The sequence below is a fragment of the Streptopelia decaocto genome (assembly GCF_964273445.1).
Source record: "Streptopelia decaocto genome assembly, chromosome: 7".
Classification (NCBI taxonomy): domain Eukaryota; kingdom Metazoa; phylum Chordata; class Aves; order Columbiformes; family Columbidae; genus Streptopelia; species Streptopelia decaocto.
Genome location: NC_138661.1, coordinates 43,872,612 through 43,897,403, shown reverse-complemented (window position 1 = coordinate 43,897,403; position 24,792 = coordinate 43,872,612). Strand labels below are relative to the sequence as shown.

General features: G+C 44.9%; 1 protein-coding gene across 3 annotated transcripts in view; it reads left to right on the top strand.

Annotated features, from left to right (window-relative positions):
- TSPAN18 (tetraspanin 18) overlaps positions 1-23,080 on the top strand; it is a 119,981-nt gene extending 96,901 nt beyond the window's left edge. For all 3 annotated transcript variants that reach the window (XM_082059089.1, XM_082059090.1, XM_082059091.1), the window contains 7 exons: positions 2,840-2,931; positions 3,678-3,872; positions 9,030-9,104; positions 14,919-15,017; positions 15,853-16,032; positions 18,485-18,568; positions 19,491-23,080. In XM_082059089.1, the coding sequence (XP_081915215.1) occupies positions 2,869-2,931; positions 3,678-3,872; positions 9,030-9,104; positions 14,919-15,017; positions 15,853-16,032; positions 18,485-18,568; positions 19,491-19,538 (744 nt within the window). In that variant the 5' untranslated portion in view covers positions 2,840-2,868 and the 3' untranslated portion in view covers positions 19,539-23,080. The remainder of the gene's footprint in view (positions 1-2,839; positions 2,932-3,677; positions 3,873-9,029; positions 9,105-14,918; positions 15,018-15,852; positions 16,033-18,484; positions 18,569-19,490) is intronic.
- The last annotated feature ends 1,712 nt before the right edge of the window (positions 23,081-24,792 follow it).

Below are 24,792 nucleotides of genomic sequence, written 5' to 3'. Positions count from 1 at the left end.
CTTGAAGCACAGCACAATTAGTAGGGTTGCACTTGGTTGTTACTTTGCTGTGTGAAGCGTGGTGGGTTTAGAAAATACAAATCTAAGCCCAGCACCACCACTGTGGACAATTTCTTGCCCTGGCAAACAAGGGAGTCCTCACTTGTCAAAGGTGAATGTGCCTGTGTTCTGCTGCTCCCAGGTTACTATGACCGCCCAGCCCAGGCAGTGAAGTTTTCAGGACCTGATTGCTCAGTGGATTTAGAGTCTCCCTTCCCTGCTCGTGCCTGGAAAATGTTTTAATATACTGAGTGGCTGCATGGGCATGAGCAACGCAAGGAATCATAGCTTAGGTTTGTCCCTGAAAAGACAAGGAGTCCTGCACTCAGCTTGTGTAAATCAGAGTGGTTCCAAGGGAGGCCTCTTGTCTTGCAGAGGAAGTAGGCTCAGACATGGCAAGTAAAGTAAGGCGGGAATGTGATTTATCAACTCTACAAAGCAGCGAGACAGCATCAGACTCAGGAGCTGCTGCTTCTTTGACCACAGGCAATGATTTTCATGTGGGTGCCTCTGCAGAGATGAGTGTGAATGATGTGGAGTGGCATGATATGGCTAAACTGGATTACTTTTTATTCCTTTTTTTTTTTTTTCTCTTTATTTTTTTCCTAAGGCTATGGTGGGGAGTGGGGGGGTGAGGGCGGTGCTCAAGGCAGCAGGACTCAGAGGTTTCCCAGATAACTTTCAGACTTTGGCTAATATGCTGAGGTTTAGCCATCTTCTGTTTCATTGGAGCATAACTTCTTTGTGCGGCGATGGGTGCCATTAATTCTGGGGCTCCTGAAGTTCCAGTACCCTATCAATTTGTCTGTATTTTCTTATTCCTCTCTACTATAGTATCCAAGCTCATGGGTTAGAGGACCTGAAGGTTCACCTTTCCCATGAAACTGAAGAATTCTCTGCCCAGCTCCTTACTCTTCTGGACTTCAAGATCTCCTTTCTCTGTCAGATTTGCAGACATGACTTGAAACACTGTCAGGAAGCTGTGGGCATCAACTCCAGGCCCATGTCAGAGCTCTGTGCCCCACTCCATCTCCTACAGTCATGGTCTTGGCTTTGAGTCTCTCTGAGCAGAACAGATATACATCTGATATATAAGAAAATAAACTTTGTAAAGAAAAATATTGCCCTCATTCTCAGGTTCAGATTCAGGTTTGTGTTTCTCCAGAAGTGAGGTGGTCTGTAGGACTGGCTTTATGGAAGAGATGGGTTATGAAGCACCTGTGGTTTGGGAAGGCTTCTCTAGGGATGGAAGCAAACTTGTGCCTCTGGGTTGGCATATGTATGCATACAGCTGTGCACAGTGCCATGAATGCATTATCTTCTGTTTCAGTGGAAGTTTTACTATGTTATGTATTCCTTTGTCTGTCCCTCTCAGGTATTTAGTGATGTAATTGCATACTGTGAGACACAGTCACTTCATAAACAGCAAGCAGAAACTTTCTTCCAATGTAGCCTCACCTGGTCATGATTTAGAGCTGCCCTTCCAATAGAAGTACTGTCCTGAGCAGTTTGTTGTCTAATTGAGACATGGGTTTTCAAAACTGGTTAAGATTCCTTAGCATTTCTTTCATGATTTTAAAAGCTTACCAATGTTGATCCACAGGCTGTGCCTGCAGAAGGCCTGTGCAGGTCGGGTTGTAGGCACCAGAACTTCAGTGGCACCATGACATTTCACACTGCATGACAAGCAGGTGCTATGCCCAGGCTGAGTAACTGTGAGGACAGCCTCCTCTGGCCTTCCCACATCCACACGCTGCAGTCATTCCCAGCCCAGCTCCTCCAAGTGCCTGCAAGTTTCCCTGAAAATGTTGTCCATGTTTGTGTGGCATTTGTTCTTTAGAGGGAGCTTGTATGGAGCTAACTATCTGAAATGCTTGCCTGTGAGTCTTTCAAATGCCAAAGCTGCTTCTCGCTCCTGTATCGATATGACCTTTCTTGGTGTGAAGTAGACAGGGACATTCGGTGTTTCTTAGACTCAACAGTCTTTAGAGACTGGGGAAAAAAAATCTTCATGTGCAGAGAGATCTGCACCTAGAGCTAGAGCTTTCTTCTCCTGAAACGTTCCTCTTCACATCTGCATTCTCCCTTACACCTGGAAAAATGCAAAGGGACTTAGCAGCAATCATTATCTCTTACTAGTGTGTGCTGTGTTGCCTTGTACCTCGTACCTGTACAGGTGCCTTGTACCTGTACAGTATTGCCATGAACCATATGTTGACCTAAAGAAAATGGGAAGAGCAACAGTAACTCCAAAGTGTCAGAAAATATCTAACATTCAAACTTGTTTTCACATGGACCAAAAGATGTGCCATATTCAAATACAAAGCCTCTTGTCCTCAACAACTGTGACCACTTTAGAATGAACCAGTTCATTGCATGCTGAAGCAACCTTGTTTGTCAAGAAACCAGTTTCTGGCATAGTGCTATTTGTAGTTACTTTTGCTTTCTCTGAGAGACTGCAAATAATAAGATGTAGACATTAACACCTCATGAATGTATTTAACCTTCCATTTAGCTATAGCTTTATTCAGCATGACTGTAGATAAGGATAGCAGCAAACAATCACTGAAGCTTAAAGAACATTTTTAAAATAAGTACCAAGGCCTCATATTTGTTCTGAAACTGTTTATTTTCAGGGAATACTGTTTAATTGAATTGTCTTGTGTGTTGTCTTGTTCAGGCAAGAAATTAGCCCTTCTTTTTGATGAATGCCACAGGATCTGGGGGAAATACAAATGGAGGAAGGATTGTGTCACTCGAATAAAAATGAGTGTGCTAAAGAAGTGCTGGTGTTTTGCAGGAAGACTTGGATCAAGGAGCCTGAAGACCATGGAGGGAGACTGCCTGAGCTGCATGAAGTACCTGATGTTTCTGTTCAATTTCTTTATATTTGTAAGTGTTTAGAATCCCCTTTCTCTCCTGAAACCTCTGTTTCCAGCAGCGTGCTGCTTCCCAGCAGGGTAGGCTGTAATTTGGTAAGGTTGCCACAGTACAGAATATCCCCTCAGCTTTGCCCTAGCAATCACCGAGGGTTTCACAGTGTCCAAAGATGCTGCGACATTCAGCAAGCCAGTGCAGCGGTCACTGTTGTTTGAGTTATTCCTGTCCTTGGCAAGAGAGACCAGGGGGAAAGCTGTAACTAGTGGTGTATGTGGTCTGTCTTTGAATGGCAGAATAAATTATTTTCCAGTCCTGGGTGCCCTGCTGAGATTTTCACTAGGAAACACAGTCATTTTCCTACCTTATATGACCCTGTTGCTCCTGTCTGTGACAGGAAGGCTGGGAACACCCAGCCATCCTGGGCTGTGTAGCGGGGAGGGTTCCCATGTGCCCCTTCACTGTGCTGGCCCCTGCAGATGTGGCAGCAGCTCTAGACTTGGTCTTCCAGCATTAGGGGGAGTAAACAGCTGATGTGTCAAGGAAGAAAGGTGGTTTTGCTGTTTATTTTCACTTAGCAAGAAAGAGACTGAGTAGCATGTTGGCAGTCACCTGCTTGGTGGAGAGTATACGCCACGAAGAAACACAAATTCTCCAAGCGAGCACCTTTGACCAAAAGATAGTAATTAATCCAATTTTCCTGCAGCTGTTGCTTTATGTTGACCTGTCTCCCTCTCTCTCCTCTCCTTGTGCCGTGACAGCTGGGAGGAGCATGCCTGCTGGGCGTTGGGATCTGGGTCATTGTAGATCCCACAGGTTTTCGAGAGATAGTGGCCGCCAACCCTCTGCTCTTCACGGGAGCGTACATCATGCTGGCTATGGGAGCGATGCTGTTTCTGCTGGGCTTCCTTGGCTGCTGCGGTGCCATCCGTGAGAACAAATGCCTCCTGCTTTTTGTAAGTGGCTTCGTGTTTTTTGTTGGCCTTTTGGTGTTTCCCAAGAATGGGAGTGATTGGATAGTTGATGTTGTGATAAGGGCATGAATGGGTGTCTGTTATTGTAGCCATTATTCCCTTAGATAATAAATAGGTTTAGGGTGCTTTAACATACAGTTAGAAATACAGAGAATTTGCTTTTTCCTTGTACCAGGCTTGAGCCCAGTGGATACAAAGTCTAGGAGTCTATTTTGACTTTGTTAAGTTTTGTTTCAAAATGATCCTCTTTCTTTTGTTGTTGTGGGGTTTTTTGTTGGACTAGAAATGGTCGTCTTTTGTCCATCTAAAATGCACAGCTCCACTTGTGGATTCATTCCTCACTAGTTCCCAACAAAGCAAAGGGACCATGCAGATGCAGAGCATCTGTGCAATGGAGCTGCCCATGTCAGCAGAAATGCCCAGCTCAGAACTGTGTGGTGGCCTTGCACTGCAGTTCCCAATAGCTGATCACTGCCCTACACAGCCTACTCTGTTCCTAAAATAAACCAGATTTGTTATCTTTGAGCAATTTTCCCTCTGGATGATAGGATTAAATTTCAGCCCATGTGCCCGTCAAGTACTATTTGCAAAGAGGTAACCTCTAAAATAAGTCATTTTTGACATCCACCGTAAGTTCTGATCCTGCAGGTTTTCCAGCCATTATCTCTTACTGGGAAACATTACCAGTTATGTGTTGAAACACAAAAATCATTACTTTTATTTTTCATATTTTTCAAAATGTTTCTCCCTCTGGGTCTGATGGGGTTTGGGGGTTTGTTGTGTTTTGGTTTGGTTTCTTTTGTGGTGTTTTTTGGTTTGTTTGTTTTGTTTTTCTTGCTCTATATTGTTTTTTTTATGATTGTATCTTGCACAGTTGCTTCATGGTGCAGAAGAGCTTTGTCTCTAACTTTAAACAGAACAGGAAAGTCCACTTTCATGAAGATAAATCCATTTTTTCCTAGAGATGAGCCTGGCTCCACTGAGATAAATTCTCTCTCCACTTGGCTCTCTCACCCCTTGAATTCATAACTTGCACATAAAAGCCCTTTTTTGGAAGGCATTGTATGTTTGATTTCTAGTGACTCACCTCAGAAGTAAATCAGAAAACCAAATGTATCACCCGTGAAGTCACAGAGATCTGCCCAGGGGAACCTAATAAAATGCAAAAGGTCAGGGCCAATGAGCCTGAGGTTATTCCAAAGCCTGTCCCTGTCAGTTTAGGGAACTAAAAGTTATGTTTGATGAGAAGTCTTGATTGTAAGTGAATGGGAGAGTAATATTTTCAGTTTGGACCACATATGCTGTATACAGATTGGGAGCCTGGCTGGAGGAAGAGAGCTCTGGGCTGTGCTCTCTCCTGATTTAACATCACAGTTCCACTGTGGTTTGAGTGTTCCTCCTGGTGTTTTAGTTATACTCTGGTACACTCAATTTTGTGGTTATTATTTTCCTGACTCTTAGAGACAGTTCTGAGCCCTGATGCTTTATTTATTTACTTGTATTATTATTTTATTTCATACTTGGAATGTGAGAAATATATGGGCTGAAAGTAATGCCTTAGACCAGGAGAAACTCTGAAATAATTACTGAAGGAGGAATTAGTGTTCCACTTTGATCAGGTCTTCCAGGGCTTCTGGTATTAAAGTCAACTGTTTTAAACAACCTGCCATCTTATGTCCAACAGCAGTGAAGCACTTGGACAAGAATCAGTGCTGATATCAAGTGAGAAGAGGTATACTGCTAATTTCTGCTTTTTGGGGGGCCACATCGGCTGATGCTAAAATGCATAAAACATTTGTGAAATGAGACGTCTGATAGGAGTAAGTTTTAGGCGTTTGAAAGGCAAACCATTCATGAGCGTATGCCAGAGAGACTGCACTCAAGTAAATTGAATGCAGTAGCCCCTGAAACTTTTCAGCATGAAAATGTGGGTCCTTTGTGTTAAAGGCAGCTCTTTTTGGAACAGCATTGCTGAAGCTGGGACAGTAGATGAGTTGAGAAAAGGAAACATAAACCACTGATTTGTGGAAAATTCTGATAAACATGTAACCGTTGCCAGGAGCTAAGGCAGGATTTTGACCAACACAGGAGACCCCACTCCTCAGGGTGTTCACCTTGGATGTGGGGCTACCCGTGTTTAAGTGCCAGGTCTCAAACGTGAATTTGAACTTGAGGGTGCCATGTCCCATACACTGCACTGTTTAGTGCTTTCATGTATCAGTAATCAATTTAATTTTGGAAGGCAACACATAATAAGCAGATTTTGACTCTCCTTAAAATGCAGAATGAGAGCAAGTTCTGAAACACTGATGATCCATCTTCTTTTTCTCATCAGCCCTAATGGCTGCTCATGTTTTTTCTACAGTAACTGTTACAAATCTGTAATGCAGACTGCACAATGTAAGTGTAAATCAGTTTGGGAATGATAATGAAGCTTATCAGAGATAATCTGGGAATGGCTGCTTCTACTTCTGCAGAGGCCTGTGCTGGAGCTTGGGTGAACATGTGTCTCCCAGTAATCAGTAAATGAAATGCAATTAGCAGGGTGATGGGATTAATCACTTGATCACCACCTTAGACCTCTTAGTGACTATAGTGAGATCCCTTGATGGATGATGATGTAAATTTGCAAAGCACCGTTCATTCTCATCACTTGTTCTTTGCCCTCCTGTGGTGAAATTAAAAACAAAACAGTCTCTGAGCAGGGGAAAAAAAAAAAAAAAGTGACACAGAAAACTCCTGCGGTAAGAATAAATTATAGAGTTAACTACTTCAGCAGTATCAAGCAGCAGTGTTCTGTTAGCACCGAAGTCTCTGCTCATCTGACTCTTCTTGTTTTGTCGTTTGAGCCCAGGATCCTTTTCTTTCCACTGCAGAAACAGGAAGACAAATGGGACAGGGTGGTGTGTGCACTTCTCCAGTGGGGAAAAGTTGCTTACAGCTCTGATAATTGACAACAAAACATTTTGCCCATTCCAAGCAGGTAGTTTGAATTGTCTCTCCATTACCAAAATGCATGGTGCACAGCATTTCAGACACTCTTTATAAATCATTGCTTGGGGATCACAATAGTACTTCTGGCCCCATCTGCCTTCCTTCTGTTTCAGAAAGACCTTCAATAACCTTCTCACACAAAAGACCCCATCCAGACTTCTCTTGTGTTTATTTTTATTTGTTCCTTCAGCCACCTTCACTGATAACATGGACCACATCTTTATTACCCTCCATGTGATGTGAGTTCTCCCTTCACTTATGTTTTTCTTACATGGTGCCAAAACCTGAATTCATTTCTAGGCATTGACTCAGTTTTGTAAAATATTCTCTGAGTCTGTGGACTAATTCTTGGGATCTTTGAATTTTAGAGGGGATGAGTCTCAAATGGTGATTTTTCTTTTTGGCAATAAGAACATAAAAATGTCCATGTAGTTGAGACTTATGGTTCCTCAATCCCACTGTTTTGTCTCCAAGAAGGGAAATAAATGCCATTTCAGGAAAGGGTGTGAGCCTAGCTACTTTCTGCGCTGTTCCCACAGGAGTTCCTTGGCACCAGCATTTGTTGTTTTAAGGATGTTAGAGGGCACATCACTACACATTCCTTTTACTGTTTGCTTTGGATTGAAGCAGCATCAAGATAGCATGCAGCATCAATGTAACTGAGAATCGATCCCAAAGCCAGTTTGAGTCCTGAGCTCTTTGATGTCAGTGAGTGCTTTCCCGCCCTGGGAGATTTGTCTGCTTCAACAATCTTTTCCCCTCTACTGGAGTTTTACCTCTAGCTGTGTACCAGTTCTCCGTGCCACCTTGGGGCAGGAGGGTCTGGGGTGGCAGCCCCAGGAGCTCATCCCAGGCAGGAAGCACCCACGGTGCCCAGGGGGAAGAGGTGCCAGGGCAGCTCCCTCGCAGCGCAACCTCAGTCTCCCTGGGGATGGAACCTCCTAAGTGCATCTGATTTATTCCTGTGGGGCACGATGAATCGCTCAGGCTTGGTCACATCACAGAAACAAGATGCCCTTAGTAAGACTGAAAAACAGACTTTTGGACAAAAGCAGTGGAAAGTTGCAAGGGCAACAGGATGAAAATACAGTTCCAGCTGAAACTGAACCACCATGTGCCTCTTTGCTTTCACTTCTCTTCCCTAGAATTACGATGACATAAGCGGAATGGTTTTATGTCAAACTGGATGCCTGTTTCTCATTTGCTACCACTCAGTGTACTGGTTATTGCTTTTTGTCAAGTCTGCAGTGGGCCCTTAATTTAAGGTTTTGAACATGTACACTTTGGATATTATGCAAGACATGGATGATAGTTGCATAATCAAGCTACAAATATGATGGGGTGTTACCAACTTTCTATAGAGGTTCTACATGGTTAATATGGATGGGTGACCTGGTTGTTAGCTGCAGTGGTTGGCTGGCTGTGTGAAAGCAAGTCTTCAGCTCCCCTTGTTGCCTCCGAAGTTTCCTGTGGTTCCCAGTGTATGCATACCATGTCAGGATGGAGTAACTGTGTTATTTCATACCAGCTGAATAGCTCACATAAGTAACTCAGTGCAACCCCACTGTATGGAAGGGGGTATTAACCAAGGCTAAGCTTGTCCCGAAATGCAGAATACTCTGAAAAGAGTTTGTTACAGGTGTAAATATTTGAGTACATGTCTAACTACCTCCTTCCATACAAAATGAGCCATGATCATATTACAATAAAATAATTTATGTTGTGATGGGGCGGGAGGAAAACGGGTACATCTGTAGGCATACATATGTGATAACTTACGTGCATTAATTCCCCTCACTGTGTCAGGACAGATTAACCCCATGTGAGTATCTACACAATCCTATAACATTTTCCATCAGTGTTTTAAGCTGATACAGATTGACCACAGCATGTTATGGGCCCTGTAGCCTTATACCCTTTCACCCATCAGAACCAGGCAAAAGCATCTCAAGCTCCCATGTCATGTAATGTGGTCAGAGAGGGGCTGTGACTGCTCCAGGTTACTGTCTCACAGATGTTTTTTCTAATTGTTAGGGGAAAAAGGTTTCCATCTCTTTGGTGACTTTTAAAACCTTGTGTTCCTACTGCCTATTGCATGCACCTAATGGTATGCCTGGGTTTTTTTCTGCATCTTCTCTTTTCCAGTTCTTCATGTTTATTTTGTTGATCTTCCTGGCGGAGCTTTCAGCTGCAATCCTGGCTTTTATCTTCAGGGAAAATGTAAGTATCCTATTATCCTATGGTGGGCAAAATCTGAACCCTGGTGGATTTGTACCCAGCTGGAGCGTGGTGTTAGGTGGTGTCTCATTTGTTTGTAGAACAGCTGTTTGTTCCAAATACCAACAAACCTGCTTCATTACTACCCCCAGTCTGCAGAGCTACCAACAAGCTGGTGAATGCTAATTTACCTGGCTTGTGCAGGGTGGATGGTTTTTGGGTACACAGGAGAGATACACTAGGGATCTACTTAAATCCTGAAGTTTTATGAGTGTTCCTGATTCTTTTGCAGCCAAACCAGCTGCACATTCCATCAGAGAGGAGTTTTATAATAAAGTCACGCTAAGTTTAAAAGCAATTATTTTCTTTTTTTCAATAGAGCATGTGTTTAATATTAATATTATTAGTGAAACCTCCTGTTTCTCCAACAGAACCAACACTTGCTCTGCAGTGCAAAAACTGTCTTGTGCCTCTTCTAATCATATTACTTCCTGAATTTTCATGTTCTGGTGCTCACCAGATTCCTCTCAATGCAGTTTGTAAGATATCCCCCATGATGTGCCCTCAGCAAGTCTTCCCATGTCCCATTTTGAGTCCCATCAATTAATCCCTTGCATATTGCACAGCTTACAAGTTCTAGTCCTTCTCTCCACAGCTTCCTGTGATGTAACCTTTCTCTACTCTGCTGCTATGCATATTATTATATGGCCATCATCCCTCCTCTATGCTAGTAGTAAGCTTTTACTACACTAGTAGTAAGCACAGTCTCATTTGTTTCTCTAACCAGCAGAGGTTTGTGCATTCTTTTTTAATGTTCACACATGTGCAAAGAAAAGCCTGACTGAACTAGGTCCATCCTTGTCAAGCCAGCCCATCTTTGAAATATGACTCTGAGTGGTGGCTGTGAAAAATCATTGGCTAGCAGAGGTGGTCACTAGTGACTGTGAGTATATACTTTGTTTATTTGGCCTCTGCCAGTAGTAAGAGAACATACAGCAGGTTTCCTGTACTGAACATGACAGAAATACAGCATGAGCATGGAAGGGCCATATATAATGATGACTTTCTTGAGCCAGGATATACTTTTAATTTGATTCTATAAAAAATATTTTATAAGCAAAGAATCAAGACTTAGGAACCTCGCAGCAAAACAGTGTGTTGTTTGTGCAGTAGGATGGTCTTGGGAGGAGATAGTGGCAGGATTTTTTTCCCCTTTATAAGCCAGTCTTTGCCTCAGTTCTGAAGGCACAGGGGAAGGGATGGCACTCTGTACACAGAGTGGGTGCCTCATTCCAGCCCAGGCTTTGAAACCATGCCTCATGGAAACAGCTACCACTCCATAAACAGGTTGCAGCATGGGGGGGGTCTTATGTGTTCTGGTCATTACAGCTCTGCTGTTAGGAGTTTTCAGAAAATTCCTTTGCTTCAGCACAAGCAGCAGACCACACATGTAGAAACTGCCCTGCAGACCCTGGTACAGGCTTCATGATGGAGAGAGAAGGCAGTCTCTGGTGAGCAGGCTCTGGGAAAGCAGGGGCAGCTGACTGCTCCCACCTCCCAAATGCCCTGTGGGACACTGGTAAAAGGCACGAGAACCTAGACAAGGCTCAGTGTGAGTCCTGTGTGCAGGGTGACCACGGGGCTGGCTGTGTCCTTGTCCCTCCGTCACGAGGGAGCCTGCTTACATCTTGCTTCTGGGCAAAGCATCAGTGCCTTCCATTGCCATGGAAGCCGTGGGACATGTGAGGCTATGTTACCTTGCAGGATAAGGTCACAGTGGTTATTCTAGACTTCTGTGGCATCTGGCAGTGATGGTGTGACATAAAACTTGAAGGAGAACGAACTCCCATCTTTCCTGAGCTTGTCTTTTTTTTGCGTCACCAGCTTCCCACTCTGTCAGAATGATTGACAAGAAGGGCTTAAATGTGAAGGAATGAAGAATGTCAGATCCCAGCATAGCTGGAGATGGCTCTATGCAGAAGTCTCAGTCTGTAAAGTCTTGTGGTTTTTTTCTCTCCTCAGATTTCTTCTGTAAAAAAAATTGTTTTGCTGTTGCTACATATTTTGGTGGTAGCTCCTCTAGCTTGGTGGCTAGTTTTGCTGTCATCTTTGGGTTAGGAGGAGGCCAGATGGCTGGAGAGGGTGTCCGTGGGGATGGGAGTGGTCTTCCAGTGGCCCCATGTCAGGAAGAATTCTTCACAGTAGCAGTTTAAGGTCAGGTTCAGACGTGCTTTTCTCTTTCCTATCAAATGAGTTACTTTCAAGGCATTTAGGCAACATTTAGGCAACCTAAATTTCTTGGAAACTTACTAAGTGGGTTCCTGTGATGGTCATTGCACCGGTCCATATGGCTCTGGCCTCACTGGGTATATAAAATGAGACAGAAGAGAAAGATATGCTCCGTCTTTCCACTTTCCAGATAATGTTGAGCGCAACTTTCTTTTGCATAGTGTTTTACATTCCAGCTAGGTCCCAAACACTCAACAGAGTTAAATTATTAATAGCTGAGGGAGTGAAAGAAATTAAGAGACAAAAATAAGGGAGGAAGGAGATGTTTTCTGCTGAGATTTGACATGAGAGGAAGAGTCAATGAAGCGGAGTGGGGTGGCGGGATGAATGAAAGTGGTATTAGTGGTGATGAGCTACTGTGATATGCGAGTCTGACTAGACACCCAAAGAAGTTTTTTAAAGCAGTCTCTGAAGAGGAAGGCTGCTGTTAATCAGCTACAGGAGTACCAAAGTTTCTTTTCTTTTGTAAAGGAAGTTTTGGAAGGTGGAGGAACCCTTTTCTTCTAAAAGACCCCTCATAAACTAAAGTTTTCCATGAACAATAGAGACAGGCTGTGGAAGAGCAACTTGACTTATGTTCAGGAGTTGCTCTTGATATGCCCTTCAGAGGTCTGGATGGGAAAAACCCCTGAGGAGTATTTTACTCTTTTTTTTTTTTTTTTTTAGATAATTATCTTAGTAAGCAAGCAGGGTGGTAGGAAGAAATTAGTCCAGTGGCAGAGCAGTTTGAATTTTTAGCCTCAGTTCTGAAACTTGATAGACAAGTCACCTGGGCTCCTGATACCTCTGTTTCCTCAGACATAAGGCAAAAGCGGAAGAGTATGCAAAGTTCATCCTTCGGTTAGGAAGCTGGAGTCTCTTAGATGGAAGGTGCTATGAAGAGAGGTGTGCAGGACAGGCGACTGCACAAGCCTTGCACCGTGTCAGAAGGACACAAGGATGCTCCAGGCAGGAAAGAGGGACAGGAGTGTGCCCTGTTTCCCACAGGCACCATGAAACCAGCTTCTTGCACAGCATTCAGTGTTCCTTGGCACAGTGCTGCACGAGGAGGCTGTGGCCTTCCTGGCCAGTGCCACCACACCTGTGTTGAGCAGAAACGCCCTCTTCTTCATAAACCCCCTTCACGTGGCTGCAGTGATTCCAGCCAAGCTATTTTTTTGAACCAGTGTGACAAAAAAGTCCCATTTCATTCACTAGCATGCAGATGTATGCATACATGTGCTTCTTGGAGGCGTTCCCCCCAGAACAGCTAGAAAACACAACACCTGAACAGCTCTTTATTGTTCGTTACTGTGGCTGGTGTAACTATTTGTCAGAAGCGTGTGCAAAGATGTAGATTTATCAGTAGGTCCTTCGCTCCCTTCCGAGCAGTTCTTTCCGTAGTACTCCAATGTGCACAGACTCTATCAGGGCTTCAGCAAGAGGGGAGCCATGGACATCTAAGTAGGACTGTCTTGCTGACTTTTATTCTCCTTTGTCAGCAATTTTTTAAAATAAGATAGATGCTTCTGATGATCTTTTTTTTTTTTTTTAAAAACATATTTCTGAACTCAGGACAAACAAGAGCAGCATGATGGAATCAGTTATTTTCCTGGCAAACTCACCCTTCCAGCACTAGGTTTCGTTTTAGGCCGTCTCGTAAAAATTGCACACAAACTCTGATCAATTTCCTTTGGGGTTGCTGCTGTCAAAATAAAGGTTTCACTTTATATTTATATGACTTTAGTTTTAGACCCTGCCAAAGGCAGTCAGCTGGGATTATTACCAACGGTAATATCAATTTCAAAGTCTGCGATTCAGAAACAGACAAGCATCAAAAAAATGCACTGGGGTCTCTGCAGGTTAGAATGCTGTGCAGATAGAATGCACAGAGAAAGGGAAGGAAAGGAGAACACTGAGGACGTGTTTCAGCATCTTCTAACCTGACCTTCCCTCAGTGCGCCAAATTCCCAAAGGGGTATGCCAGTCCTCTCTGATCTTCCGGTATTTTAATTTTCAGGAACAAAAAATGAGCTAATCTGTGCCTCATAAAAGTGATTTAGGAACTTGGCAGCATATCTCATTAAAAGGTATAATAGTACATCATTCAAGTCTTTGTGATAAAGTTTTACCCAGTATTGATTTAGTCATTAAATGTGCCTTAGTTTGTATTTGTAAAAGAGAAGTCAATATGAAGTGTTATTTGGGGTCTTTTAAAGAGTCACCACAGCCTTCTCTTTTTTTCATTAGATTTTGTGACAGAATTACAAAGGAAACAAACAAGCTTCTGCTTTTGTGCCCACTCATGCATCTCATACATATGTATGAGCGATATTTCATGTTGCGTATCAAGAACCTGAAACCAGCTCGTAGCAGTGTATGTTGCTGCATCTGCAGTGCTGTATGAACAAGATGGGGAAAGGGGGTGCCTTTTTCAGGCAGCTTAATTTCTTATCCTGCAAATATGCAACACCTAGAGCAGAACTATATCCAGCTGAGTCCAACCCACTTCGCTGAGACTTTGCAGTGGCAGAGATTTTGCCTGTGTGCATTGCAAGTCACAAGGTATTTTAGAGAAGGGACCACACAAGTCAAGACCTATTGGCAACCTGAAAAGGGGGTTCCTTGATGTTTTCATCCTGAAGTGACAGGAAGGTAGAAAGATTGGAGTGTTTAGTTTAAGACTATGAAGTTTGTATATTTACTAGTCCTCCGGAGAGTAGTCCTAAGTAAATGCAATTTCAAAGTATCTGCCTTTTTGAGGACACTCTGAATGTCAGGTTTTCTATTATACGGTAAATGTAAACAGGAGTAAATGAAATTCCATTTGTTTTTATTGTTGACCTTAGCAAAAATTGTTTAATTATCCAAACACAGGAAATATAAAGAGGATTTTTTTCTCCATATGTGTGGGTCAGTTTAGGTAATCTATAGCATTGTCAGGGAAATGGTCTATTTTCTGATTTGTAAGCTGACTTGAACAGTTCACATTAATTACATGTTTTTTACTTCGTTTTCATTCCCAGAAAGTTTGGTATTAGAGCTTGATTCTGCTTTCTCACACATGGAAGTAAATTCATAGAAGTTGCCATTAGTAGGAAGTTAACTGGTTTAAAATGAAAAGTGAGGGGGAAAACATGCTTTGCCTGCAGACCTCAGGAAGCATAATAAGTTAAGCTACTATTTGGGTGTGGATTTGAAGATATTTCTAAATTCTGTTTTAGTCCTGTTTCAACTTATGAAACACATTCAAATACCACTGGATATTTAAAAAACCAACCGACCTTTAAATGCAAATATTAGGTTACAAGTATAGATGTAATTCAATCCCTGATTTTTAATGAGCAACAGTTTCATTGGACGAGTACCTTTCACTCTGGATATAGTTATGGTTCAGGCAGTGGCTTTTCCCATATTTCTCCTCTGAGGTTTGGAAAAAAAAAAAAAAGAAAACTAACCACCAGCATTCACCAAAGAGAGCTTTGGAGGGTGCTTGGGAAAGAGGCATTGACAGTAACTTGTGCGTTTCCACCCGTCTGTGTGTTTCAGCTGACCAGAGAGTTTTTCACCAAGGAGCTGAAGAAGCATTACCTGAGGAACAACAACACAGACGTTTTCTCTTCCACCTGGAACTCTGTCATGATCACAGTAAGTCCGGCCATGCCAGCCCCAAGCTGTCCCTGCTCAGCCATCCTGTTGTGTCAAGAGCAGCACCGGGGTCATGGTGGCGGTGGGAGGGAGATGAGAATTCGTCTGGCAGCCGGTCTTTCTCAAAGCAAATTGTTCTTATCTACTAGAAGAAGTCCTCTGTGTGTATGTGTATGTGTACATATGTGAATGTAGTCCTCAGGACAGCCCATGGTGTATCTCTTCAGGAGGGGGGAGGAAGATGTCAGGCTCTGCAGATGAAAAGTCAATTTTAATCTTAAAAGAAAAAGATGATTGCTGCCCTTCATGCTGATTCAGGACTTTAATAAAGACATTTCCTTTTGCTGACTGAAAGGAGACAGAGTCAGAGTATGACTTGAATCCTTAAAAAGGGCCTGACTTGAATCTAAAAAGGGACCTGACTTGAATCACCTAGCAGTGCCTTTGAGCAGCAATAATCCTGGCCATTAGCGACGGGGAGAATGGGCAGCTGGGAGCCTGGGTTGTACTGCTGGCTCCCTTACAGACTTGCTGGGTGATCTCAAGCAAGTCCCTCTGGATGTGCTCCAAAGCCCTGTGTAGTTTGTGGCAATATTCCCAGTGGTACCTTAGTGTATAGGGTATGACATGGGAACAGTGGGACTGTATAAAAAGGCTTTGACGAAACAAGCTCCAAGGTATAAAAAAACCCCACTTCTTTGGAAACAACAGTTGTTTTGTCTCTGCTTTGACTAAAGCTTTGATCCCCACAAGAATAGGTCTTTGGTAGATTTCTCTTATCTGCTTTCAGGGCAAAGTGTCAACTCTGTCTTTTCTTCTCTGTGCCTCTCCCTAGTTTGCCTGCTGTGGAGTGAATGGACCTGAAGATTTTGAAGCGGTCCCTCATTTTCCACACTCTTCTTGGGAGACAGCAACACCAGAGGCTTGTTGCCAGCGAGAGATCCAGAGCCGGGAAGGGATGTTTGTGAACAAGGAAGCCTGCCTCACGGGCATCGAGAGGTTTCAGAACCGACAGGTAAGGGAAGCCAAACACCAGGAAAAGGAGTTTCACAGCGGGCAGAGAGATGGCTGTCGTGGTCATGGTGACTAGTGAAGCTGGAAGGTCATGCCATTCTGACTGTAGCTGACATCCTAATTACACTCCTGCTGACATCTTTTGAAGTTGTGGCATATGTCTGATTTTGAAAATCCCCTTTCATTGATGGTGTGGGCTGCCAAGTCCACGTTGTGCTATATCAGCAGAAAAATTAAGATTTTCTCAAGGAACTCAGAGGTGGAGTGGAAGTTTGTGTCAAGTTTTGTTGTGTTTCTGAAGGTTAATACCGTATCTGAAAAGTTAATCAGCAAGTCAGCACAGGTCAGTAAGAATGGGATGGAGCTGGCTCTACTGGCTGAGGTAGTGGCTCCAGTTTAGTTCACAAAGACTCCTCATCAACAACATATACAAGCAAAAGATTGAGGATTAAGCAGATGCAAAACCATGTCTGTTTTCCAAGGTAGAGAAGTGTTTGAAAGCTGCATTTCTCTGCTCTTTTATTCTTTACAGTAGAAAAAGCACATTTCTTTTCCCAGACATCTCTCTTGACATTTCCCAGTACTAGACTGGAACAAGATGGTTCCTTATAATGCCACTAACACTGGTAACTTACCAATTCTGTTTTGTTACATTGTAACTGAGAGGTGAAGTTTAAGAAGCTTAATAGCAAAGCTTTTGGCTGTGTACGCTTGAGCACTAATAAGCCAACTGAGCTCTATACTGGCCATATGTACAGGCCTCCTTTTCTCTCCAGACTAAGCAGTGGTCCTCTTTTCAGCACTTGATAGCAGAGTTTGAAAGGGAGTACAGGAGTTTGGAAGCAGAGTGTGAGCTGTTCATTGCCTGACAGCTGGAAATGGTTGGCAAAGATGCTCTGGGTAGGAGATCATAGCAGACAGTACCACACTGCTTCTGTCAGGTCTGATTGCCATGAGTAGATGGGGAAGAGAGAATGACAAGCAGTGGGAAGGGAAAGAGAAGTGCATTTTGAGAAAGGCTTGAAGCAGCTAACAGATTTAGCTTTCCCTAAGTGATGATGCTGAGGCCTGCTGCTTTTATGGAAAGGTGAGCCCTTGACACCGCAGAGTGTTGGTGGGAGAAGCCATGTGCACAGCAAGTGTCACCAAGCATACAGTAAGGCACTTCTGTAAAACAGGAGGGACACTCCCAAACAACTGATGGCTGCATTCAGGCATTCCTGGAGCAAAGGCAGGCTCTTTAGACACTGTGCTGGTAGGACAGAGCTGGCTACACTTGTGCTCACCCCAGTTTGTAGCCATCTGAGCAGGGCATGCTGGTAGTTGGGTTAAGGTTGGAGTTCTGGCAAGAACCCAAACATTTTGTTGCTGCACTGAATGCTTTCCCCTGAAAATTGGGCTGGAACGTGGCCGGAACAGACTTGCTGCTGCTGCGTGGTCTCATGTTCTCAAGGGCATGATTTTAACTGCTCGGTTACTGCCTCAAGACTCTGAACTCCCTGGGTCTGCATCATGAGTGGAACCTGTCTGTGCTCTCCTCTCTTCTGATTGTGTCTCATCTGCAGTGACTCATGCTGCACTCCTTGATGATGTTTTCCCAAGTGCAAGACCTTACGTTTGACCTTGTTGGACTTTGTAAGGTTCTTGTTAGCCCATTTTTCCAGCCTATCCAGGTCATCCTGCAGGGTGGCTCTCCCATCCAAAGTGTCAACTTTAACACTCAATTTGGTGTCATCAGCAAATTTCACCAGGCTACACTTGATCCCATCATCCAGATCACTTATGAAGATGTTAAACAGTGTTGAACCCAATATTGATCCCTGGGGTACCCACTCATGACAGGTTGCCAGTTTAAAAGGGAGCCATTGACCACCACCCTCTGGGTCTGGCCTGTTCTCCCACCCACCTCAGAGACCACTTGTCTAGACTGTAACACATCAGTTTCTCTTGTAGGAGGCATGGGGAACCATATCAAAAGTCTTAGAGAATTCCATGCTCCTTTGGGAGAAGGCACAGACAAAAGGTCCTGAGGTGTGCAAGAGATGCTGGTTTTGAGAGAGGATTCAAGAATCTTCTGCCTTGGCTTTAAGTAAATCATCATTTTCCCTAGCCAGCCAGGGCTGCCTGTCATCTACCCTGAGGATCCTTTCCTCTGTGTTTAGTCTCTGCCCTTGGCAGAGAGAGTGCATCTTCTGGGCTGCTCCTCTCTGCCCTGCAAGAAGTCATGGTTCCTCATGGTCAGTGAGGGGTTGCGAGTGTGACCCACTCCCACCCCATCACAGCAAAACCTTCCCCTCCCCGACACCAGCCTCTGGGGCTGGAGCAGTGGGGTTGTCAGAGGGAGCCGTGTTTGTAGTACCTCGATCTGAGCAAACCTCTTGTACAAGGACTGTGCTGTCAGGAAAACACAAAGTGCTGTTCAGGTGTGTCTCACCATGTTTTGTCCCTCCTAGGGCTGCTACACTGTGATCCTGAACTCCTTTGAGACCTATGTGTACCTTGCAGGAGCCCTTGCCATCGGAGTGTTGGCCATTGAGGTACGTACTGCTGTGTGACCAGAAGAAAAGCCATGTCGGTAGATGTCCTGCAGCAAGGCAAACAGGCAGGCACTCCCCTTGGCAGGGGAAGTTGCTCCTGCAAAGCATGAGCAGGTTATCAATTTGTGGTTTTAATTGCCTAGAAAGAGCTGGGTGCTTGGTCCTTCACCCCAAAAAGCAGGGAAGTAAGCTATGCGGCATGCCTGCAGAGGCTTAAGGGAACCACCACCTGCCCCTGGGGACCCACAAAGTTACTGCCCTCGTAGTGGCAGCACCCCAGCAGGCTGACTTAACCTGTCGCTTGTTTAATGTGTTCAAACTCTGCCTTTGCTTTAAAAACTATTTAGAGCCTGAAACTGTATTGGCTCCAGAGCATTTCCATTATCCAGCCTCAGTGTCTGGCTCTTCAGTGATGATTCTGAGGAACAGGCTTCCACCATACAGGACATGAGCCCAGAAGTGATGTCCCTGCAGCTCTCTGGGGCAAGGCCATGTGCTTTCCCCAGTCCCTTGTCTTGTGCCAAGGCGAAGGAGCTGGACAGAGCCCTAGCAGCGCCCACAATGTCCCCGCTGTGCCTTCTCTGGGCAGTGGGAATGGTGTGTGGGGCAGGGAACACAAAGCCCATTCCCCTGTGACACCAAGGGTTGTTTGGGAATGAAGCCAAGCTGCTGCTGTAGCCACAAACAGTTTGGAGAACAGGAGAAGGAGGGGCAGGATCAGTTTCAGGAAAAAAGGGTTTAGCTGCAGGGTAAACTGGGTGGTGGGAAGGGTCCCTCTCACTGCGCCACTGACTGCTGGGCAGGAGAGAGGGATGGGAGTGGTCCCGGGGCTGGGAAAGGCTTTGCTGATCTTCTGGAAGATGCAGCTGACTCTCGTGGTTCTCTTTTGGTTTTGCTCTCTTCTTGCCCCCGCCCTTTCCAGCTGTTCGCCATGATCTTTGCCATGTGTCTCTTTCGTGGGATCCAGTAAGGGGCAGCCTGTGAACCACCATATTCCCTATGTGCTCAGAAGAAAGAAGGAATATCAGAAGAAACAAAACCTGAGAACACCCAAAAAACTTTATTTTTTTTAACAAAATGGGGTAAAAGGTGGGGGGGGAAAAAGAAGAAAAAAAAAAAGAAGGTTGTAATATATGAATGACCAAAAGGATTGTACTTCAGGGGCTGGAACTTTGAGGTGATGTGCACTACACTGTACACCGGACCCTTGCCCAGAGCCACCCGGAGCAGCCATGGAGCAGGAGCCCAGCGCAGCCGATTGCACTAGAGACTGACCGAGCCGGCGGGGGAGCAAGAGGATGAGCACAGCTGCCTCTCTCGCAAGGCCATGCCTACCATTCATGGCTTTATCATGTTTTAGACAGCAAAGGACTGAAGAACAACCACGCAGGGGCTGGATAAGGCAGCAGGTTGGCTGAAGTCTGTGACTGTCCAGCGGGTTTCAAACAAGTGGTGGTGGCTCATCTAGGAAGTAGGTAGTCGTCCACGCTGGGTTTAATTCCCAGCCACAGAATGGGAATACCCATTCTTCAGTGGAAGCTTTGCCCTTGTCACCTGAAGCTTGTCAATGAAGTCATGCACTTCAGTGAGGCTGGCTTTCCTCTGGAGCCCCAGGCAGGGGCAGTGTGGTCTCACTTAGCCATGGGACTCAGCTAAGGCTGGCTGATGGTCAAGAGTTTGGTGCCTACCTTTGTGTTTTTACTAAGATTTACTGTTCATTGTTGTGAAAGAGAGCAAATGGTTCCCTGCTGTGTTCCCATCTCCTGGGAAAATAATAGTTCTGGTCAAGAATCATTGATGCTGCTGCCTTTCTGAGAGGGGAAGGAAATTGTGTTTAAATCTTGTTAGACTTTGCCTTTCCCTTCATACTTGCAAAAAGCAGTTTGTGGTGCTCTGTTAGAATAAGTATTTGCAGTGGTTCCTACATGCTTTCTAGCCCAAAGGGCAGGTCCAGGTATGGTGCTGGATGTGGGGGGCTGAGGTTTGCCAGCCGCTCCCATGCTATTTGCCTGAAACAGACTTGTGGCGTCATTTCTGCTCAGAGGATTTCCCCCCAGATCCTCCCATCGGCTCATGACGAAAGCATCCTCAGAATTGTTTTAGTCTGTCTGTTAGTTGAGAGTGTTTCCTCCCTTGAGATCGTTTGACATTTAACTAATATGTCAGCTACTTAATCATTTGGAAGCAAACTTGAGCAACATGCCTGGGACTGGACCTTGGTCAGAGATTAAGATGGAACTGCAGAGGCCCCAGGCAGGCTCTAAGAGCACCCAGCGTGCAGCCCAACCACACCAGCTCCTGCTCTGGTGCTAGTGGTTATCAACCTGGACAGGTCACTGGATCCTCTCCTCTGGAAGCTTCAACACCTGTTGCCTTAATTCTTCATCTGGTCACTCCCCGATCACAAAATCATTTTGCCTGGGGGCAGACAGAAGGGACTGTGGTTTCGTGTTTAGTTTAGGTCTTTTTTTACAATTTTTATATGCTCGGAATACAGAGTGCTTCTATTTTGGCTTAAATCAGCCCTTCTGAAACCTGTAACCACTGGCAAGGAAGGAGAGGAGGCAGAAGGCAGCAGTGAGGAGCTGAGCAGCAGCCTGATGGCCTGGCTTTGCAGCAGCAGGTGTGCTTTGCCTGCTACCTTGCACCACTGTGGCTGTGTCCCTTCAGCTCTCCCAGGGGCACTGCACAGGCTACGGGGAAGGGAGGAAAGCAGCAGAAAGCCTGGTCCATGATAAAGACCCTGGCTAATTATCCAGGCCACAGAATCAGGATACTAAGGAAGAGGAATGAAGCATTAGAGTTTTTCCAACCTTTGAGAACAACAATTTGCTCATTAGCAGGAGAGGGCAGGGGCAGGTAGAGCTGCAGCCACCATATTCCAGCAACAGGAGACCAGGGCTGCTGAGCAGCCTCAGATATTGAGTTAAACCTCGTGGAAAGGTTTCCTGAACTATTTCCTTCTGGACCTGCTTTTAATGAGGCATTTTAGCGTTAAATTCTGGTCTGCTGTTTAATGAAGGAAAATAGTTTTGCTAGCCAAAACCCAGCAGTATTTGTACCCGACAGCAGGTGCTACACTTAAGATAGGAAAAATCTGTTGCATCTTACTAGTCTTGCAGGAAATGGGCCAAGCAGAAGGCGAGCTGATCTGTTCTGCTTCTGCCTCAGGAGCTGGTGTCAGTAATTGTTCTGGGGGACCAATTCCCAGGGGAGAAACAAAACCATCAGCAGAGATGGTAATTTGGCTGGAGGTGAGCAAGAGAAGCCAAACTGCCTCTCCAAGGCTCTAATTTTTTTTTTCCTTTCCTCTCAGTTTATTATTCAAAGGCCTGGCTATCTCAGGTTAGAGCCTGGAAGGCAAATACCCAGATTTGTAACATAGTGTATGGCTGAAGAAAACAACACCACCAAACCCTTGAAGGCCTTTTCTGACACTGTCTGGTGCCAGAGCACCAGGTGTTAAATATACATGCCTCATGTAGGATCTCTGCAGGCTTACTTCTCTTTGGTTTTCCTAATCCTGTACTCATTGCTTTGTCTGTTTTTAGCTTTTTCACTTTCCTGCTCCCCTAATGGTTGTCCCTGTATCTTCAAAAAGATTTTTTTTATTCGTCTGTTATTTTGGCCTTTGCAGTTGTTTCTTGTCTCTTACCTTGTCTGATCCCCCATTGCTTTTTTCTGGATGAAGACTTCAAAGCCTCTCTGCAGCTGGCTGGCATGCCCCTGGAAACACAGGTTGAACCCCCAGCAAAGGCCAGGCAGCACGTTTTAAACAAGAACAGGAAAGAGCTGTTATGTGCAAATCTGAGGGGACCTACGAAGTTGGTAACATCCAGAAGGAATTCCCCCCTGGAGAAATTTAAGGAACAGGCAAGCCCAGAAAGCAGACTCCTGCTGTGTGGCAAAGCATGTAAATTTGTTGGGTTTGTCCCTTGATCATGTGGCAGCCCCCTCTGTTGTATGGTAGCTTTCAGAACAGTAGGCAAGAGAAGCAACTGCATTTTAATATTTGTTTTTAAGAGCTCTGGTGAGTATTTTGGGGTCCAGGGCTCAAGCTCAATTCACTGCTCGCTGGAGAGCTCGGGGCAGGCTGGGGACCAGCGCAAGCTGCTGTGCTGCTGTCTCTGCTGCAGCACTGCGACCACAGCCCAAGCACCTTGGATGGAAGGAGTGAAGAGCAGCCTGTGCCTGGAAGCCCACAGCCCCTCTCAGCGCCCCTGCCTCCCCGCTGTTATTTAATGCTCAAATGACTGCCACAAATGCCTGGGAAAAGGGCTGTGTGTGAAATAATGTTGGAAATCTATTTTAAAAACTGTAAATGTTCTTTTTATTAGATAGTGGAGCTAATTTATCCTGTATTCCCTACTGTAATGCTTTTTTATATTGAAAGGATTTTTTTTTTTGTAATATAAACAAGAACACAAGCCTGAAGTACTCTGCACGGTTTTTGTGTGCATTTCTTAAAAAAAAAAATAAAATAAAATAAAAGAAAGATATTGTGACAGTGAAGTGAAACAGCTTTAATTTTTCACTATTTGCTTGGTGTTAAGTACAGTCACTTTCTTACCAGAGGAGAAATAATAACTCAGGTACAGCAGCTAAAATGAGGTATAAACTGAAGTGTCCCATCCTCCCCCCTCCCCCTAAGTAAAAACCCTTGACCAGGAAGGAGAGGCCAGCTTAGGACAGACAGAGCCTCTCCTTTGTCACCAGCTCCAGTTTGCCAGATATCAGTTAGGCATAAATAAGGTGATGTAGGGAGTTATGAGAATGATGAGCCTTCTTTACCCTCAAAAGCGAGGGCTCTATGAATGCAAGGGTTTGGGTCCATCTCTGGCAGAGAAAGGGGGTCAGCCTTAGTCCCAGCCCATGCCTGCTCAGAGCACAACCCCCTGGGGAGCACAGCTCCCAACCCTGCACAACATTATACAAATGCAGGTAATTCATTGCAGTCTCCCTTGGGAGACGATGTCAGTCCAAGGCCTTTCTCACAATTTAACAGGTAAAGGAAACTGAGGCCTGTGGAGATGGTATTTTTTTCTCAGCAGATCAATAGCAGAGCCTGAAGTGATACCTCAGGCTTTTGATCCCAGACTACAAGCTCAACTGGCACCTGCAGCTGTGATGCCAGCAATTCTGTCCTTAGGGATGTAGTTCTGTATATATGTTTCACCATCCTCCTCCCTTTCCCCCCATTCACACCAGACTAAAGACACAAGCCACAGTTGGGTTCTGGCAGTGCTGCAGATGCTCTCTGGTCTCCATCCTCAAATCACTCTGAGAAACACCCTCCTAGACCTCACCTGCTACAAATTCACCTCCTCAAGGGGACCGGGCCAGGTTTTTCCTGTGGCACCTTGCTGATGTAGCTGTTGCCAGGCAGGGGCATCTATCTCTCCCATCTCTATTGTAGAAGAGGTATAGAGCCCCAGTCCACTTACACTTTCTACATGGTCCATTTATTGCAAGATGGAGCAAGAAGCACAAAAATAAGACAACTTCTCATCTCTCCTCTTTTAGGACCAGGTACCAAGTAGCATGAAAACCTTTACAAGACCACACACTCTAGGTATTGCCCTGTGTTGGAGCAGAAGACAGCAAATGGCAAAACTAGAATTGTCTCACTGTTGTTAAGTTTTGCAGAGGCAGCTGCTAAGCCGGGGACCAGAGGAATCAGACCTCACATCATTTAAAGCTCCTTTGGAAAGCTGTAACTGCTTCCCCTGATTTAACCATCAACAGGCTCTCCCATAGTGCAGCACCTCATTTCTCTCACCTGTTGGATGGCATTTTAAGGTACCCCAATGAGGCAGCCATCTACAGACCCAAGGTCTAGGACCTGCAGCTAACACAGATGGGAGGACAGCATTAAGACGACCCTCCATTTTCTCCTTCTGCAAGATTGCTTTTACCGTGGTCAGTTTTACTTGTCTTTCCTACAAATGCAATTTCCCACCCCCCCAAAACCAACAATCAATCTGTGTATACATTCATGTGACCCCAAAACACAAAGAATCAAGCTTCACGTACCTATACCAACAACTACTACCACTGCAGCTGCCCATGCATGCAGGTGGGCATGCAGGGTAAAAGCAAGAGCCACAGCGTGCCACACTCCGGCTCCCACACACAGCATCACTCTGTCTAATTTGTGATACTCTCCAGGCTGCACTTGATCATTTCCTGCCTCACAGGGAAAAGGTTTCCCTCCTGGAGCCCAA